The sequence below is a fragment of the Brassica oleracea genome, chromosome C5 (genome assembly GCF_000695525.1).
Source record: "Brassica oleracea var. oleracea cultivar TO1000 chromosome C5, BOL, whole genome shotgun sequence".
Lineage (NCBI taxonomy): Eukaryota > Viridiplantae > Streptophyta > Magnoliopsida > Brassicales > Brassicaceae > Brassica > Brassica oleracea.
In genome coordinates, this window is record NC_027752.1 from 45,677,749 (window position 1) to 45,695,547 (window position 17,799).

The 17,799-nt window shown below is 41.4% G+C and overlaps 5 protein-coding genes across 5 annotated transcripts; 2 read left to right on the top strand and 3 right to left on the bottom strand.

Annotated features, from left to right (window-relative positions):
* The first annotated feature begins 21 nt into the window (after positions 1-21).
* Positions 22-6,493, top strand: LOC106293102 (disease resistance protein TAO1-like). The gene is made up of 5 exons (XM_013728774.1): positions 22-1,082; positions 2,024-2,503; positions 2,773-3,880; positions 3,961-4,263; positions 4,364-6,493. The coding sequence occupies exons 2-5, from the start codon at positions 2,037-2,039 to the stop codon at positions 6,020-6,022; spliced, it is 3,537 nt and encodes a 1,178-aa protein (XP_013584228.1). The 5' UTR covers positions 22-1,082; positions 2,024-2,036; the 3' UTR covers positions 6,023-6,493.
* A 176-nt stretch (positions 6,494-6,669) lies between these two features.
* LOC106293104 (U11/U12 small nuclear ribonucleoprotein 48 kDa protein) lies at positions 6,670-7,731 on the top strand. The gene is given in 3 exon segments (XM_013728776.1): positions 6,670-7,129; positions 7,132-7,254; positions 7,257-7,731. Coding segments are annotated over 3 exon segments (921 nt in total). The 5' UTR covers positions 6,670-6,711; the 3' UTR covers positions 7,637-7,731.
* LOC106293103 lies at positions 7,667-10,142 on the bottom strand. Its single transcript, XM_013728775.1, has 2 exons — positions 9,121-10,142; positions 7,667-9,037 (listed from the first exon to the last, which is right to left on the bottom strand). Exons 1-2 carry the CDS (start codon positions 9,850-9,852, stop codon positions 7,766-7,768), a joined length of 2,004 nt encoding a protein of 667 aa, XP_013584229.1. The 5' UTR covers positions 9,853-10,142; the 3' UTR covers positions 7,667-7,765.
* A 734-nt stretch (positions 10,143-10,876) lies between these two features.
* Positions 10,877-12,819, bottom strand: LOC106292961 (pentatricopeptide repeat-containing protein At3g04130, mitochondrial). The gene has a single exon (XM_013728633.1). It carries the CDS (start codon positions 12,674-12,676, stop codon positions 11,165-11,167), a length of 1,512 nt encoding a protein of 503 aa, XP_013584087.1. The 5' UTR covers positions 12,677-12,819; the 3' UTR covers positions 10,877-11,164.
* Positions 12,820-14,294: 1,475 nt separating this feature from the next.
* LOC106343207 (glyceraldehyde-3-phosphate dehydrogenase, cytosolic) lies at positions 14,295-16,678 on the bottom strand. The gene is made up of 9 exons (XM_013782360.1): positions 16,547-16,678; positions 16,421-16,450; positions 16,235-16,335; positions 15,806-15,921; positions 15,625-15,724; positions 15,296-15,442; positions 15,152-15,212; positions 14,816-15,056; positions 14,295-14,729 (listed from the first exon to the last, which is right to left on the bottom strand). The coding sequence occupies exons 1-9, from the start codon at positions 16,548-16,550 to the stop codon at positions 14,513-14,515; spliced, it is 1,017 nt and encodes a 338-aa protein (XP_013637814.1). The 5' UTR covers positions 16,551-16,678; the 3' UTR covers positions 14,295-14,512.
* Between the last annotated feature and the right edge of the window lie 1,121 nt (positions 16,679-17,799).

Below are 17,799 nucleotides of genomic sequence, written 5' to 3' on the forward strand. Positions count from 1 at the left end.
GCACTCTCAATCTCACTCCTCTTCTCGGATCATTTAGTAGCTACAGAAACACGCTCGAGTTACCGTGTGAGACAGAGCTGAACAACGGCGACGGTGACCTCTGTTTCTCCTTAGATGACGTCACCGACTTCTTCTACAATGATTGCCCTGGCGCTGTTAACTTCTCTGATCTCGATGGTAAAACGCGACGTTTTACACTTCCTACGGTTCTATCTGTGGAATGCAGCGAGCTTGAAGGTTCTTCCGTGTTGGAGAAATCGTTGTTTGTGTGATAAAGAGTGAGATTGGAGGATGGAGAGATTATCCAATTTCTTATTCCTATAGTGTTCTTTGTTCGATTCTTGGTTCAGAAGCGGTTGAAATTAGTGAGTTGAGGGCGTGGATTCTGGTGAATTCAACGAGATACGGTGTTGTAATCGATACATACATGAGTGATCATGTTCTCTTGCTGTTTAGGTTGTCTATGAAAGCTGTTGTTAAGGAAGCTATTGTGTTTATGTTAGAGTCTGATGCTAATGTTGTGGCTGAGGAGCGGATTTTTACCTGCAAAAGCAGAACGTATGAGTGTCCAGTTTTGTTTCGAGTGTTGTCTTGGTTAGCCTCTCGGCCGCCGCAGTAGGGAACCTAGGAAACAGAACTCGTTTGAAGATAAATACAATCCATTAGAAAGAGATTGAAGTTAAAAAGAAGGTTGGTCTCGACTTTGAGACAATCTTGCAGTAAAAGTTTACAAGGAGCATCGTCAGTATCCTCTTTTGTATCCTCTTTTGCATCCTTTACCATGTTTTTTACATTAAAAACAATACTTTGTTTGTATTCAGTTCTTTTTTTATGGAAATACATGAGCATTAGGTCACGTGTGATACAAGAAAGAAAAGTACGGCTACACGGCGGAGCTCCAGAGTAATCAGAAACCACCAGAGGCGAGAACACAAAACTCGGAGATTCCTGTGAACTTCAATCTCACTGATAAGCTCGGGAGATCGCCGCTCTCTGTTCTCAGCGGAAACGCTCTTCCTCTGTTTCCCATTTCAGACGGCGACCTTGATCTCGAATACATCTCTCTGAGTGGCACACGACTGGTTAGTATTCGTTAGATTCCGCCTGTGTTTAAAATAAAAAAAATTTATTGCTCTGTGTGTTTATTTCTATCATTCTCGTTGGAACATTGTTTCGTTGAGTTTTTCTCTATATCATTCTTTATTTCTCAGTTTTGTAATTGAATATCATTGGAGAACACCATATTTGTATATTGTTTCAGAGGCTTTGATGAAAAGTGTCATCATGTTGCATCAATAGTGTCACTGTATCTGTCTCTGAACCTTTGAATTGGATGTGAAACAATCAAATTACCTGTCTTGGGAGATTGTTCAGTCATGACTTTTGCAACTACAGTTTTGAGATATTGATTCTCTTTGCCATGAAACTGCATATCTGTGAAATTAGATAGTGATGGAGACTTTGCTTCCTTGTAATTTGCGTTTCTTTTTCCTTGCTGCCTCCTTTTTTTGAAATAGAGTGACCACAATATTTTATTACTTCTGAAAATTTGTTCTTTTCTTTCCTGCAAACAGAGTATTTTTCTTTTATATCTATCGATTGAAGAAGTTGCATAGTCTTATATAAACTAAGATGTATGGAACTTGAATAACTTAATGTTTCAATTCATCGACCCATATTTCTCAGTCCAGTGTAAGAGACATTTTTATTGAAACTACATGTATGTCAGCGTGTCTGTGAAGATAATAAGCGGCCTAGTCTCACAATAATAAAGGTTCTTGACTTCTTAGAAACTTACAAACGATGGTAGGGCCTAGACATGACTAGGATATCAGCTTTTGTCGTCAACTTTTGGCCTTTTCATCATAGAATGTGTCACCATTTGTTGACTTTGTTTCCCCAATTGTCTTAGTCTATTAAAATTCCATGAATCTTCCTGATGGTAATGAAAGACTTGATTGCGAGTTGTTAAAATCTTTTTATTTCATTCCGCTGATTGTTTTTTTTTGAAATACATTTTCAGATCTGCTCGTCTGATGGCTCTTTCTGCTTTGTCTCGCCAATGTAAACACCATGTCTTTCCTAGCTTCCACGGGCCAGATGTCCGTAGAGGCTTTCTCAGCTACTTACTGAAGGAGTTCAAAGAGAAAGGAATCGACGTCTTCATAGACAATGACATAGAGAGGAGCAAGTTGATTGGTCCCGAGCTCACTGAAGCTATAAGAGGATCGTTAATTGCACTTGTCTTGATCACGAGGAACTACGCTTCATCAGCCTGGTGTCTGAACGAGTTGGTGCAGATCATGAAGTGTTGGGAAGAAGATAAGCAGACCGTGCAGGTGATTTTCTATGAAGTGGATCCATCTGACGTGAAAAATCAGAAGGGAGACTTTGGAGCTGTCTTTCATAAAACTTGTGCAGAGAAATCAACGGATGAAGTTGAGAGATGGAGACAAGCTTTGCAGATTGTGGCTCAAATCGCTGGTTACCATACAAGCAACTAGTAAGTCTTTTCTATTTCCACTTGATTGATTGGTCCTAATCTTTTTAACACATCTCATTGCATATATATCTGGTAAACACTATAGCGAGTAAGTGAGGTAGGATCATTAATTATACTTTTGCGAGTTAAGTTTGTCTAGATCTGGGGCAGAGATATATATGGGGCATTATCATGTGAATTTTATTTGTCCTGTTGATATATTTTTGATGTGCGTGTCATTTATGTCCTGACTAATTAACAGAGGTATTCATCTTTTTTTTTTCTTTAAGTGATGATGATGTGGTCATGATTGAAACAATTGTTACCGATATTTCGAACAAGTTCAATGATTCCACAACATCAAATGATTCCAACAGCTTGGTTGGGATTGGAACTCATATCAAGGAGATAGAGTCATTGTTGTCCTTTGAATCCGATGAAGTCCGGATGGTTGGTATCTGGGGTCCTGCTGGAATTGGTAAGACGACCATCGCCAGAGCTTTATTTAGAGAGTTCTCAAGTAAGTTTACACATGCTGCTTTTATTGAGAGTATCAAAGGAAAGTTTGAGCAAAACTATCGAGACAAGCACGCCTTCATGTTGCATTTACAAGAACAACTTTTGTCTGAGACCTTAAATCAGAAAGATCTTAAAATAGGTCATTTGGGTGTGGCAAAAGCAAGGCTGAAGGACAAGAAAGTGCTTGTCGTTCTTGATGATGTGGATGACTTAAAGCAGCTAGAAGCCATGACTGACAAAACTTGCTGGTTTGGTCCTCAAAGTAGGATTATCATCACCACAAAGGATAAAAAGCTTTTGGTAGCACATGAGATCAACCATATTTACCAAGTGGGTTTTCCATCTACATCTGAAGCTCTTGAAATTCTCTGTTTGTCTGCTTTTCGTCAAAATTCACCGTCAATTGGGTTTGAGGACATGGCCATAGAAGTTACACGGCTTGCCGGTCATCTTCCTTTGGGTCTACGTGTTTTTGGCGCATATCTACGAGGAGTGTCCAGAGATCAGTGGATACATGCATTGCCTAGCCTAAGGATGAGTCTTGATGGGGAGATTGAGAAAGTATTAAGGTTCAGCTATGATGCTTTATCCGAGGAAGTTCAGGAATTGTTTCTTCATATAGCATGTTTTTTCAAAGGTGGGCACATTAATGACGTGGTGGAGTGTCTTGCGGACGGTCTTTTGAACGTCAACCACGGGCTCCAAATGTTGGTGGATAAATGTTTCATATCTTTACAGGAGCGGAGATGGTTGGTGGTGCATAATTTGCTGGAGAAATTGGCCAAAGAAATTGTTCGTAAACAGTCGGTTTCTGATCCTGGGAAACGTCAGTTCTTGGTGGATGCTCAGGACATTTGCGATGTACTCGAGGAAAATGCTGTAAGTTTTGATATAAACTGTATCCAGTCTTTTCTTGCTACTATTTTTCGATCAGTTTTAGCTAATTTAAGTACTCTCAGGGCACTAAATCTGTTCGAGGAATAGATTTTGACTTATCGGAGGTCAGGGAAGACTTAATTATTGACGAGCAAGCCTTTAAAGGGATGTCTAGGCTCCAGTTCTTAAGATTCCGTAGAGGGAGTGTGTATGAAAACACCAAACTTCTCTTACCGCAGGGTCTGAAATTTAGAGCTAGTAAACTTAGATTTCTTGAATGGGATCAGTTTCCACTGACATGTTTTCCTCGTGAGTTTCAACCGCGGTGCCTTGTCAAACTCGTGATGAGGCACAGCAAGCTTGAGAAGCTGTGGGAAGGACCTATTGTAAGTAGTTTTATGTGTGCGTTACAGTTGAATTAAGTTCTTTGCATTTCAAATATATTAACGTGGTTTTGTCTTTTGCCTTAATTTATAATATGAGCAGCCGCTCCCATGTCTGAAGTTGATGGACCTGACTCATTCCTTCTACCTCAAAGAACTTCCGGATCTGTCTAATGTCACTAATCTTGAGGCACTGAATGCTTGTTTTTGCTCAACTATGTCGAAGATCTCGTTCATTGGGAAGTCCACTAGTCTGGAGGAATTGCATCTAGCTGGTTGCTCCAAGTTGATAGTGATCCCCTCTTCCATTGGGAATGCCATTAATTTCATGACGTTGAATGATTGCCGGGCTCTGGTACAACTCCCATCCTCTATTTGGAGCCTCAAGAAGTTAAAGAAGCTGGGAATTGCAGGATGCGCAAAGCTGAACCATTTTGGGTCACAGTTGAGAAGCTTTCCTGATGTTTCGGGAAACATTACAGAATTCGATATTAGTGATACAGCGATGGAAGAATTTCCTTCATCAATCATGGCTTTTTCGTGTCTTCGTAAACTCTCAACAGAGATTGCCGGAAACCTCAAGGTGTTTCCAGATGTTCCTGACACCATCGAAGTATTACAGTTGCACCATACGGGGATAGAAGAAATTCCTCCATCGATTCAGAATCTCTCACGTCTCACTGAACTGAGCATGCCTCTCTGCAAGAAGCTAAAGGTCCTTCCTACCAACGTCAACCTGCAATCTCTCTCTCGACTTGATCTCAGTTCCTGTACACAATTGAGAACGTTTCCAGAGATATCTACAAGCATTAGATATCTTGATCTGAGCAATACTGCTATAGAAGAAGTCCCTTCGTCCGTATGGTCTTGGTCCCATCTTCTTGAATTGAACTTGGAAGATTGCCGCAGCTTTCGGGTGCTCCATAGTTTTCCTGACAACATCGAAGAGTTGGACTTGGACTTGAGCAATACGGTCTCAGGTGGTGATTTACGTATAAACCTCAAAGGGTGCAAGAATCTTGTGTCATTGCCCAACATTCCGTATTTCGTATCACTCCTTGATGCATCTAACTGTGAGTCGCTGGTGAGAATAGATGGCTTCTTTACCAATCCAGAGAGACGTCTCAGCTTTGCTAATTGTTTCAAGCTGAGCGAAGCAGCGAGAGAACTCATCGAGGAATCGGATTACAAGTTTGCGCTCTTACCTGGTGGAGAACTGCCTGCAGACTTTGATCACCGAGCAAGAGAGGGTTTACTAACTGTCAATTTGGATCAGAGCCCTCTTCCTTTATTCTTCAGATTTAGAGCTTGCCTTTTACTGCCTGGCCACTATATAGAAAACAAGCATCCTTTTGGGTATACTTTTGGGCATGATAAGGACGATAAATGGATGGGTAGCAAGAGGCTTTCATGTGACATCTGGTGCGTTCAGAATGGCGTCGATATTGGACATGGATCATGCAAATACCGGCTAACAGCAAGCTTCATTTCACTTAGATCCAAGGAGCATCTGTATTTCTTGAAATCTTCCATTTCACTAAACCTTCCTGAAACAGATGTGAATTTCAGCGAGCTTCATTTTGAGTTCAAGATCTCTGGTAAGAATGTAAAAGACTTTGCGGTACAACTCTTGGAAGACCCTGGTGTTCATGATGAGGTTAGAATGCACGGGGACGTTGAGTTGGTGCCGTCTCACGTACCGGATTCAGCCGGGGGGCGGGTACGGCACGTGTACTCCTTTAAACGTCAACGTCTCGAGTAATGCAGGGACGGCGAGGACTCAAATGGGGACGGATTGGTGAGTTGACGGAGACGTCTCCGAAACGTTTCTAAGCCATATTCTTGTTTTTTTTTTGCTTGATATATGATTAAGAAAGGTTTAGATTAATCATTTACATGTTGAAAGCAATTAAAAATGAGATGATGGAACCATAGAATCAAGTAAAAAAAGCTATGGTAGCCATAGATTAAGTTTCAAATGGTGTGGAGAAGATGAAGGATTGAAGGGTCAATGGATGAAGAGTACAGAGAGCAGAACAGAGTTGGGTGCATTAGAGCTAGGTAGGCATTCTTGTTTAAAATAGACCAGAAAAGCTTTTTGATTTTACTTTTACCTCTTTGGTCTATGGCATTAAGCATGTACATATCAGTGAGACTATCAGTTTGTTTGTATTTTGAAGCATCTACTGTAAGCAAATATTGGTCAAAATGACATGTCACAGCACTATTCATTTGGGAACAAGAATGCATGTTTCTCCACTGATCTGATCCGATTCGGAGTATTGTATTTGATCAGAAGTCGATATTTTTTTTTAACTAATGGGCCTGACGTAAAACTAAATGGGCCTAGTTAGATAGGCTTAACATCCGACACACTAAATGTGCAATAGGGAAACGTCTCGTCTCGTCTTTATCAAATCAGCTTTTGCCTGTAAGCTTCGCCGTCGCCAGATGGATCGACCGCCGTCGTTTCCTCCCTACCAAAACCCCAATCCAAATTTCTTCCACCGAGCTCATCCTCCTCCTCCTCCTCCGCAAAATTCCAACACTTACTCAATCCCTCCATCTCCGCCACCGATTCGCGAGCTCTCCGGCACACTCTCCTCTCCACAGTCTCTATTATCAGAATGTCAACGCACCTTAGACTCCCTCTCGCAAAATCTATCTCTAGACCACTCTTCTCTTCTCCACAAGGACGGTTTCGTTCGTTGCCCTTTTGATCCAAATCACCTCATGCCACCTGAAGCTCTCTTCCTCCATTCACTCTGTTGCCCGAAGCCTCTCGATCTCACTCACCTCCTCGGATCGTTCAGTAGCTACCGAAACACGCTCGACTTACCGTGTGAGCCAGAGCTGAATGGTGATCTCTGTTGCACAACTTCTTCTACAACGATTGCCCTGGCGCTGTTAACTTCTCCGAGCTCGATGGTAAAACGCGACGTTTTACACTTCCTAGTGTTCTTTATGTTGAATGCGGCGAGTTTGAAGGTTCTTCCGTGTGTTGGAGAAATCGTTAGGGCTCTTACCGTCTGATGTTTGTGTGATAAAGAATGAGATTGGAGGATGGAGAGATTATCCAACTTCGTATTCTTACAGTGTTCTTTGTTCGATTCTAGGTTCAGAAGCGGTTGAAATGAGTGAGTTGAGGACATGGATTCTGGTGAATTCGACGAGATACGGTGTTATAATGGATACATACATGAGGGATCATGTTTTCTTGCTGTTTAGGTTGTCTATGAAAGCTGCTGTCAAGGAAGCTAGTGTTTTTATATTAGAGTCTGATGCTAATGCAGTTGGTGGGGAGCGGATTTTGAGCTGCAATAGCAGAACAAGGTTGGTCTGTCTGACTTTGAGACAATCTTGCAGTAAAAGTTGACATGAAGCATCGGCAGTACCTTTACCATGCTTTTACATTAAAAACAATACTATGTTTGTATTCAGTTCTTTACTTATAGAAATACATGAGCATTAGGTAACGTGTGACACAAGAAAGGAAAGTATGTATCTAAGAAACCAAAGACATGACTCTTTTGAAACTCCTGGGACCAAGACGAGTACCAGAGCCATTACTCATCTCAGAAGAACCGTCAATGGCTAACCCTGCACCGCTGAAACACAAGTACCTGTTCACAAAAGATCTCTGTTTCTTCACGGCAGGTGTCTTCCTCTCCAACTCAGAAGAAACCGTCTGAAACGGCGACGTACAAGCCGACGACGGAGCTCCAGAGTAATCAGAAACCACCGGAGGAGAAAACACAAACCTCGGAGACTCCTGAACCACGACTCCTTTCATTAACCCTTCCGTGAACTTCAACCTCACCGATAAGCTCGGGAGATCACCGCTCTCTGTTCTCATCGGAAACGCTCTTCCTCTGTTTCCAACCTCAGACGGCGACCTTGATCTCGAGTACATCTCTCTGAGAGGCAGCACACGACGGTTGTTGTTATCATCTCCGGAGAAACGTCGATTCTCCTCTGTTTCTTCCTTCTTAGCCCACCGCAACAGAAGCTTGAGACGCGCTCCTGTACTGCGTTTGCGTTTCGAATGCGTTGTCATTTCGGTGGAACACTCGCTGATCCCGTCTAAACTCTCTCTGTCTGGACTCATTTCAGCGTTTGAAGCGGTATGATGATCCGTTCTCGCCGCAGTGAACAGAAAAATCTCGGAGTCAGATATCTCAAACGCAGTTCCTGGACTGCCGCAGAATCCGTAACGCTCTTCTCGAAACGGTATAACCTTCTCACAACCGCCGTTTGATCTCCCGCCCGCGGATCTAAGCCGTTTGATCAATAAATCAGAAACCAACGTTCTCGGCGTTTGGCGTTCAAGCAAATCAACGGGAGTCATCCCATCTACATCAGCAACGTTGAGATCAACCCCGGGGACTCTCAGCAGAATCTCAACGACGTCATGTCTAACGGTGTTCAGAACGTCCATCACGGCTAAATGAACCACAGTTCTTCCGTTAGCGTTTCTAACGTTGACAATCTCAGAAAAGTCAACGGAGCAGCTTCCTCCTCCTGAGATTAACTTCTTCAGAAGCTCCATTTGTCTGTCTAACCGCTTAAACCCGGACGCTGCGAAACCAGACACCACCATGTGTAGGCACGTGTCGCCTTCGTTGTTAACAGCTGAGATCAACGGTGGAGATTCGGTTATAAGAGCCTCCATTACAGCCAAGTGACCCTTGTAAGCAGCTATGTGTAAAGCTGTGTTTCCATGGCTGTCTTTAACCTCCATGATCGAATCATACTTCGTTATAAGATAATTCACCACCTACATTATATTCCAAAGTTTAATTCATGTATATGTGAATTAATACGTTAATTTTAAGAATTATTTGATTTTGTTGTTCTTACTTTGATCTGACCTCTGCAAGAAGCAGAGTGCAAGAGAGTAGAGCCATGAGCATCTCTGAGCCCCGAAACGGCGTCGTATTTACCAGATAGTAAGAATTCTTCCAAGATCGCCACGTGTCCGCCTCTCGCAGCACTGTGGACCCCTCTTTTAACCATCTCTTCCTTTACTATTAACTGCCTCTCCGTCAGTTTCCCGCCGTCCGTTTCCTCGACGCCGGCGATATCTGCCGGCAGCAAAGCGAAGTCCAGCACGAGACGAAAAACGTCGCCGTTTCTACCTCTCGCCGCCGCGTAGAGAATATCCGTCACGCCGTACTCTCCTTCCCCGAACACGAGAAGCGGATCTCTCTCGAGAAGCTTCTTGACGAACCCCAAATCTCCGGCGGAGGCGGCGGTGTAGAGCAGCCAGCCTCCGTATCCAGCTCTGATGAGGGAGTTATCTCCGTTTCCTCCGATCTCGCACTCTTCCAACAGCCTCCTCGCGACGCGGGAGCGGTTCAGCGCCACCTGGGAGGAGATATCTCCGTCTCCTCCGTCGTCGTCCCAGACGGTTTCGAGGCGGCGGATGCGGCGGAGGGAGGTGAGTTTGACGAGAAGGTTCGTGTCGTGGTGAAGCAGCTCGATTACGACGTCGTATAGACCGTTAGCCGCGGCGCAGTCGATTGGGGAAGCGTACCACCACTGGTCTCCTGTGCTCTCCCAACGGAGAGGAAATATCGGCGGTGGTGGCATGTCCCTTGCCCCGGTTTAGATAATGAACCCGGTTCTCTTGTAAACCAAAACCAATGGAGGAGTTCAATGAAAACAGAGCATATGTATAGGAAACTTCAAGAAAACAGAGGAAGTAGATTACAAAGAGTTAATATGAATGGTTAGAAATGAATGGAGACTTTTTACGACAGAACACAAAGATATGAAGCAGAAGACTACAAAAAGGAGAAGCCTTGAGGGCTGTGTTGTTGTGGCGAAGACAGAAACTTTTGTATGCTTTCACCAGAAAAAATTATTATTTTTTTTTTGATCAAATCACCAGAAAAAATTATTTAAAAAGTTTATTTTGATCGGCATCGAAAATATATTAGATTCCATTCCCGTGAGTGGACCATATCCTTACGTGTTTTATCTTTTATACCATCATGAAAAGGTTAGTAGTTAGTACAGTATATTCCAAATCATTCTGTAAAAGCTGTTAATTTTTTCCAGAAGAGGAAAAAAGAATTACGTTAAAGCATTTTAAACAGCTGCAAGAATTTTCGTTTCACATTTTTACTACTTATCAGAATCGTCTATTATTATGTTTTTGTTGAATTTTTGTAAGAAAGCGGATAAGAACTATGTAAAAAGGAAACAATAATGGAATGATGTTTCATCTAATTAGGCGCGTCGCTAGTTTGGTTGAAACCAGACGTTGAGGTTTGCTAATTTATGCACAATTAAACGACATGTGAGTGGTAGTTCCTAAACTATTCTAAATTTTGATAAAAACAAGAAAATGCCCACTTGTGGTGGCTTTAAACTTAAGGGCCCTATAATCAATCATACAATAAATGTGCATTATGACTTGTAGTTACCAGCTTAACCATCATTATAAGTTTGAAGAAGACTATTCATTCTTTATTTTAATATATGTAAGAAGAAAAAAAGTCCAAACAAAATGGATATTTTCTTTTGCCTTGGCCTTTGGGTTATTGTAGATCTACCTCTCTGTCGGTGTGGTGACTGTGGAGTGTGGACGCATCTACAAGCACATGTTATGTGTCCCTAAACTCAATGCTTAATTGTATTGGATCCCACTCCCATAATCTCTTGATGTGAATGAGTCCTGGCAAAACTCTGGATCCTGAGACGGTCTTACAATGATCTCAGTCAAAGCAGACAACAAACTAAACTTGCCTAAACTGTGTCTGAATCATTCAACTCCATTAAGTTACAAATTTCACCAAGTCTTATCCATGACCAAAGAACTTGAAATCTACACTAACAATGTGGTTGAACAAAACAGAACAATGAACACTTCTCAGCATTGTAGTAACTAATAATAACCTCACTTTACAGGGGCAGTAAGTTTAACAGTCCTCATCACATGCTCAATCCTCTCAACCGCTTCAAGCATATTCTTCTTCCTAACCTCTTCCAATAGCAACAAACAAGTCCTATGCCTCGGCGCGATATCTTGGCTAATCATCTCCTCAAATAGACAATACGCCCACTCACACATATCAGCTGTACAAAACCTCTGAATCAAAAAAGTATAAGTCGACTCATCCAAGCTCAAATGATGCTTAGTCACCATTTCTTTCAACAACCTCCCAACCTCAACCACATCTCCCCTCTTAAAGCAAGACCTCAGCAAAGGATGATACGTGTGAACATCAGGCTCACAAACCTTCAAACCCTCCATCTCCCTGAGAAGCTCAACGGCCTTAACCTCCTCGTCGTGGTGACAATACATAGCAATCATCGAGTTATAAGTAGATGTGTTAACGGAAGGCATCTCTTCTCTGAAAACCCTCTCAGCTTCTTCCACCCTCCCGGCTCGAGCAAGCGTGTGAATCAAACAGTTATAGAAAAGAGTATCCGCCTCAATACCAGACCGTTTCATCCTCGCAGCTACCCTCAAAGACTCCTCAAACTCTTTCTGCGAATTAAGACAAGACATTATCGTCGTGTAGGTAACAGAGTTCGGAGGAGAATCGTTAGCTTCCATCAAACTCAACATCTCATACACTTTAATAAAGTCACACTGCAAACAATAACATTTTATAATCGTCGTGTAGCTAATCACACAAGGACGGAACCCATAACCTCTCATCTCTTGGATAGTCCAGAGAGCCTCCTCGACTCTATTGGTCTTACACCAACCGTTAATAAAGATATTAAAAGTATGAGAATCAGGCTTAATGTGAGCCTTTAGCTCTAATAAAACAGATCTAGCTCGCTCGACTCTCTTCTCCTTACAGAGAGTATCTAACAGCAAGTTCATAGACTCGGTGTTCTTCTCTAATCCAAACTCGTTTAACCTATCAAACACGTTAACAGCTTCTTCCCACTCACCAGCTCCAGCGAACCTCCTCATGATCTTGGCCACAGTGTTTAACGTCACGGCTTTATCTTCACTCATCTTCTGAACGAACTCCTTCATACGATCCCATTTCTTGGCTTTCCCGAGTATATCCACCGCCAAGTCGTAAGCCTCGGGTGAGTGCTTGTGGTGGTGGGCTTTGCGAGACTCGGCCCATTTCAAGACGCCGAGAGCTGATCTCCAGTCGTCTCTGAACCTGTGGAGGAGCTTGTTGAGTAGAGTGTCTGAGAGGTTTACTCTGTTGCAGAAGGGATCGTTTGAGAGGCGGTGGAAGACTTCGTCTTCGCTGACGACTCTGTCGCCGCCTGCTCGGCCTATGATGACGTTCCATATCTCCGAGGATTCGTCGAGTGGTTCGGGTGATGGCTCTGGAGACGTGGAGAGATTCTTGATGAGGGTAGATGAGGAGAGAGCGATGGAAGGCTTGAGGCGTGAGAAAGTGTTTTTAATGCGGTTTTGAATGAGACGAGACATCTCGGAAAATCTAAAAAAAAAAAAACAGTAGATTTTGTTGTGAAGTGTTGTCTCGGTTTCGGACAATAACGGTGAGAACAGGTATGTGTCGGATTAAGACACGGAAGTTCGAACTCGTACCAGCGAAAGGAAATCGTGAAACTGAAAACCGACGACGGCCGTTTAGCCTAGCCGGAGAGCTTTGACAAAGGGGGTTATAATCACTTAAATGGACCGATGCTATGGCCCATTAAAAGCCCAAATGATATGAAACGTTTGTGTCCCATTTAAATGGGCCGAATTTTATTAGTTACTGGGAAAAAGCTTAACTCGAACCGAACTATGCAAACCGAAGCCAAGAATGTTCCAATTTCATCCGGTTTATATAATTAGACTAATCAGTAAATAATATTTGTTACTGCCTTAGTTGAGAGGTATTGAGTATAGCAAAAACGAACAGTATAATAAGACTAAATAAACGACTTTTTGAGTTTAGACAATTGCCACAGCCGGCCTTGGTGAATGTGTAGTGAAACATTTGCAATACGCCTCTAATTTTTTAAAAAAGAATTACATACGAATAGTCCTCAAAAAAAAAAGTTTAGGCTCTTAAATTTGTAAGAATTTTTTTTTTTATATAAACACAGCCACATGCATCCAAAATTGAGCCGGCACTGATAATTATTTATGTGTTTTCTCAAGATGTAATATAACTGATCAAATGTATATTTAAGAAAAAAAAAGTTTTAAATCACAAGGCGATTAACCTTTTTACATTAGACAATTGGATAATATGATAAGGAACTGGCCGGAAAGATTTACTGTTTAGTTTTGACATCTTGAGACACCTAACTTTTTAGTAATATGGCTACAAGCCTACAACTAGTAAGAAGTAACATTCAGTTAGTCAGCTTTGATTAATTTGTAATTAATTTGCGTGCGTGTATGTATATAATAAATTACACCCTATCAAATATATAAGCTAAAGTAGATATACTTCAGTCGATATACTCTAGTTGTGAAGTATATTATTCCTAGTTGTGAGAGAGAGAGAATGAATGTGTGAAGTATATTATTCCTAGTTGCTTGGGATATAAGCCAGAGAAATGGCACCAAAACTGTGCAAAAACGAGTTGTTAGATGGGAAGATATGCGTGACTGTTCTCTCCACCTCGTCGGCCGAAGTGATGAAGAAGCTTCATGAATCTTCCAGAGAAAAACAACTGGAGAGAGTATCAATATTATGTGTACATCTTCTCAAACGGAACCCTTGTCTGAAAATTCATGCTCTTGAACACAATGTCAGCTTTTCATCCAAAGCATTGCTTATATCTTAAAATTTTTTGATGATGCAGAGAGCTTGAGAATACACTTCTCTACAAGTCTTGGTCTGTCTGTGAAGAGATTATCAAACATTTTTGAAACTGCATTCATAGAGATTAACGAGATGTCTCACGGACTTAAGAGTCGACCACTTGAAAGAGCCTATATTCAATCTTGTCCATGTCCTTGGTGCTCGAAAGTCTTCTGATTCGCTGGACAACATAATCAGATGTGAACTACTTTCACTAACGTCTTAACTTTCCTTTATCTCACAAGGAACACAAAGCATAGGTCATAGTCGTCAAGAAGAGAGGGATTAAAATTTGATAAAACCATAACTCAAATACTCAATATATCAAAAGCCAAACGTAAAGGGCTTCTCAGTAAAACAACCGGGGCTACAGACTCAAGAGTTCAAGTGAGAGAGATTAGCAAAAACCCAACAAGAGTTTTAAAACCCAAGAAATATTTATTCAAAAACGACAAATTCAAACTTTTTCCTCCAAAACATCATTCCAGAGCATCTTCTCAGATTTAGCACTTTGACATGTGGACGATCAAGTCGACCACACGGGTACTGTAACCCCATTCGTTGTCATACCACGACACCAGCTTCACGAAGTTGTCACTCAATGCGATTCCAGCCTTGGCATCGAAAATGCTCGACCTGCTGTCACCAACGAAGTCAGTTGAGACGACATCATCCTCGGTGTAGCCAAGGATTCCCTTTAGCTTGCCTTCTGATTCCTCCCTGTTCATTATTGAACACAATTCAACCAGTTAGTTTATATCTTACCACGATATGATAATTAAGCTTAACAGGAAGCAAAAGCTTACTTGATAGCCTTCTTGATCTCGTCGTAGGTTGCAGCTTTCTCGAGTCTAACCGTGAGGTCAACAACTGAGACGTCAACGGTGGGGACACGGAAGGACATTCCGGTCAACTTTCCGTTGAGCTGTGGAAGCACCTTTCCGACGGCCTTGGCAGCTCCGGTGCTGCTGGGAATGATGTTGAATGAAGCAGCTCTTCCACCTCTCCAGTCCTTCATTGATGGTCCATCAACAGTCTTCTGAGTAGCTGATATAATAAAAGCAAACCCTCATTAGTGTCAGAGTTTCCCCTTACAGGCAATCAGTAATGGTATTAGGTTTATTGAAGACTGAAAGACTTACCAGTGATGGAGTGGACGGTGGTCATAAGACCCTCAACAATGCCGAACCTGTCGTTGATAACCTACAGGAAGAAACTTAAGATTGGTACGAAGCTCGAAATAACACTATCAAACAGATCTGTTAATAGGCTATGAGATATATTACCTTGGCAAGGGGAGCAAGGCAGTTAGTGGTGCAACTAGCGTTGGAGACAATGTCAAGGTCGGACTTGTACTCGTGCTCGTTGACACCAACGACAAACATGGGCGCGTCCTTGCTAGGGGCAGAGATGACAACCTTCTTGGCACCACCCTGAACAAACAAAATAACCAAATCATTCAGTTGAAACATCCCATAATATAAGCTTAATATACATGGATAAGCACAGAGTTTGTGCCCACTAATTAACTGAAACTCTTCCAAGACCAATAAGCTATAGCATACGAAACTATCTATGATAGTGTATAACATCGAAAGCAGATAAAAAAACAAACCTTCAAGTGAGCAGCAGCTTTGTCCTTGTCAGTGAAAACACCAGTAGACTCAACAACGAAGTCGGCTCCAGCCTCAGCCCATGGGATATCCTCAGGGTTCCTTCACAAAATACAAATCAATCGTAAGTTTGAAATCCTCAAAAGAAAATACACAAACACAGGAAAAAGAAAAGGATAATACCTGATGCCGAAGACGGTGACCGGCTTCTCACCGAAGAGAAGAGTCTTCTCATCCTTGACCTTGAGCTCATGGTGTTTCCATTGACCGTGAACACTGTCGTACTTGAACATGTAGGTCTGCACCAATCAAACACAGAGATTAATCACTTTTTACGCACCTAATCAATAACATTACAAAGACTCCTAATAAAATCATCAGCTCAAAAAACGATATAATCAGCTAATCAACATAAGATTCAAACAACTAAACCAGTTCATGGATCTACGCATTGATTAAACCATTCGTATCTACACTAAGAACACACATGCATAAACGTAACGATCAGCTCCACTAATCGAATCCAATAAATAACCAGATCGTAATTATATTATTTAACCAATCCAGGATCAAAACGACGTCGAAGGAAGGAAGGAAGGAAACAAAACGAACCATGTACTCAGTGGTGATGAAGGGATCGTTAACCGCAACGAGCTCAACATCGTCCCTCTGGAGAACAACTCTAGCTACCAAACGACCGATTCTTCCGAATCCTATCGATTACACAAACCAAACGTCAGATTCACTAGATCAGCTACATATAATAGATCTAACAAACCTAGTTAATCAGAGACTCACCGTTGATTCCGATCTTGATCTTACCGCCAGCTACAAACACAAAAAAAAAAAATTCCGAAAACAATCAGATCTGAATACGATCAACAGACTAGAGAAACCAAACAAAATCAACAAAGAGATACTCACCCATTACGAATCAAATACGCGAGAGAGAGAAAATTACAGTGAGGATGGTTGAGTGAGTGAGTGAGATGGGAGAGAAGACAGGTGTATTTAAAAGAGAGAAGAACGTGGAGAAGGGGTCGAAAAATATCTTCTGGCGAGAAAAAAAAAAAAAGAAAAGTCAGATCTGAAAGTAATATTTTTCTTTTTTTCTTAAGCGTAAAATGACGGAATGACCCTTCATTACTTCTCTTATTTACCTTTTTTACCGTTGTTCAGCCACTCTGTTTTGGCAAAATGTCGTCACCCCTGAGTCGTGATTAGGAAAAATAGTTGTGGCGAGTCATGGCGTATTGGCGTGTGCATCTCACGCGATGAACTAGAAGATTCTTAGACGGGCCGGGTCAGTTGAGTCGGCATGAAAGGCATCGGATTTGTCAATGCTGTTCTACACGGACCGGCATGTGGTTGACAAGTTGTTCGTGGGAGGCCCATTTTAGTAGACATTTTCAAATTTCTGGAAGGTAACACCCCGACTAGTAAAATTTTATGTTACTTGCTTCTTTCATATGAACTTTTCTAGATTAATATTTTTAAAACAGTTGACATTTGGTTTTCTATATTGACAAAACAGTTGCACAAGATAATGACCACTGTGGTATGTAAAATGTTCAAATGGTTTTTCATGATAGTTTTCAGATCGGCCATGGGTTAAAGTTCATAAAACTCATGCTTTGGGCGTTAAACCGTGTTAAATACTTAAAGAACGTCAAAAGGCTAAAAGTTATGTATTTTATTTTTCATGATTGTTGTTTCTATATTGACAAAACAGTTGCACAAGATAACCACTGTGGTATCCATAGATTTTGTAGAAAATTTCAAAAAATACGAAAATATTGTTTTAATGCATAGTTGCATCCTCCACTAACGTATGATAACGTTCCAAGATGTTTGGAGCCTTTGTTGTCTCCGTTTTTCAAGCAAATAGTGATTTCATAGTGGTTATTCTATCGATTTAGGGAGAATTATGAAGTTTTACTAAATTAATTGATAAAAAATTATAACGAGTCCCTTAGACCATGAAAAGAGCTTAAAATACATTAATACAAATGTAGACTGTGGTTAGAAATTTTAAAACAACACTAAAGATTATAGGCTTCACTATATAAAACATTTACCAAAAACTCAATATAGTGGTTAACACATAGATTTTGAGAAAATTTCAAAAAATACGACAATATTGTTTTAATGCATAGTTGCATCCTCCACTAACGTAT

Excerpts from the sequence above, each read along its gene's own strand:
- LOC106293102 (XM_013728774.1), top strand. The coding sequence starts at position 2,037 with ATGGCTCTTTCTGCTTTGTCTCGCCAATGTAAACACCATGTCTTTCCT. Across the intron at positions 3,881-3,960 it reads ATGTACTCGAGGAAAATGCT|GGCACTAAATCTGTTCGAGG; the intron begins GTAAGTTTTGAT and ends AAGTACTCTCAG. Across the intron at positions 4,264-4,363 it reads AGCTGTGGGAAGGACCTATT|CCGCTCCCATGTCTGAAGTT; the intron begins GTAAGTAGTTTT and ends TAATATGAGCAG.
- LOC106293103 (XM_013728775.1), bottom strand. The coding sequence starts at position 9,852 with ATGCCACCACCGCCGATATTTCCTCTCCGTTGGGAGAGCACAGGAGAC. Across the intron at positions 9,038-9,120 it reads CTTGCAGAGGTCAGATCAAA|GTGGTGAATTATCTTATAAC; the intron begins GTAAGAACAACA and ends AATATAATGTAG.
- LOC106292961 (XM_013728633.1), bottom strand. The coding sequence starts at position 12,676 with ATGTCTCGTCTCATTCAAAACCGCATTAAAAACACTTTCTCACGCCTC.
- LOC106343207 (XM_013782360.1), bottom strand. Across the intron at positions 15,443-15,624 it reads AAGCTGCTGCTCACTTGAAG|GGTGGTGCCAAGAAGGTTGT; the intron begins GTTTGTTTTTTT and ends TTGTTTGTTCAG. Across the intron at positions 14,730-14,815 it reads GAGATCAAGAAGGCTATCAA|GGAGGAATCAGAAGGCAAGC; the intron begins GTAAGCTTTTGC and ends AATAATGAACAG.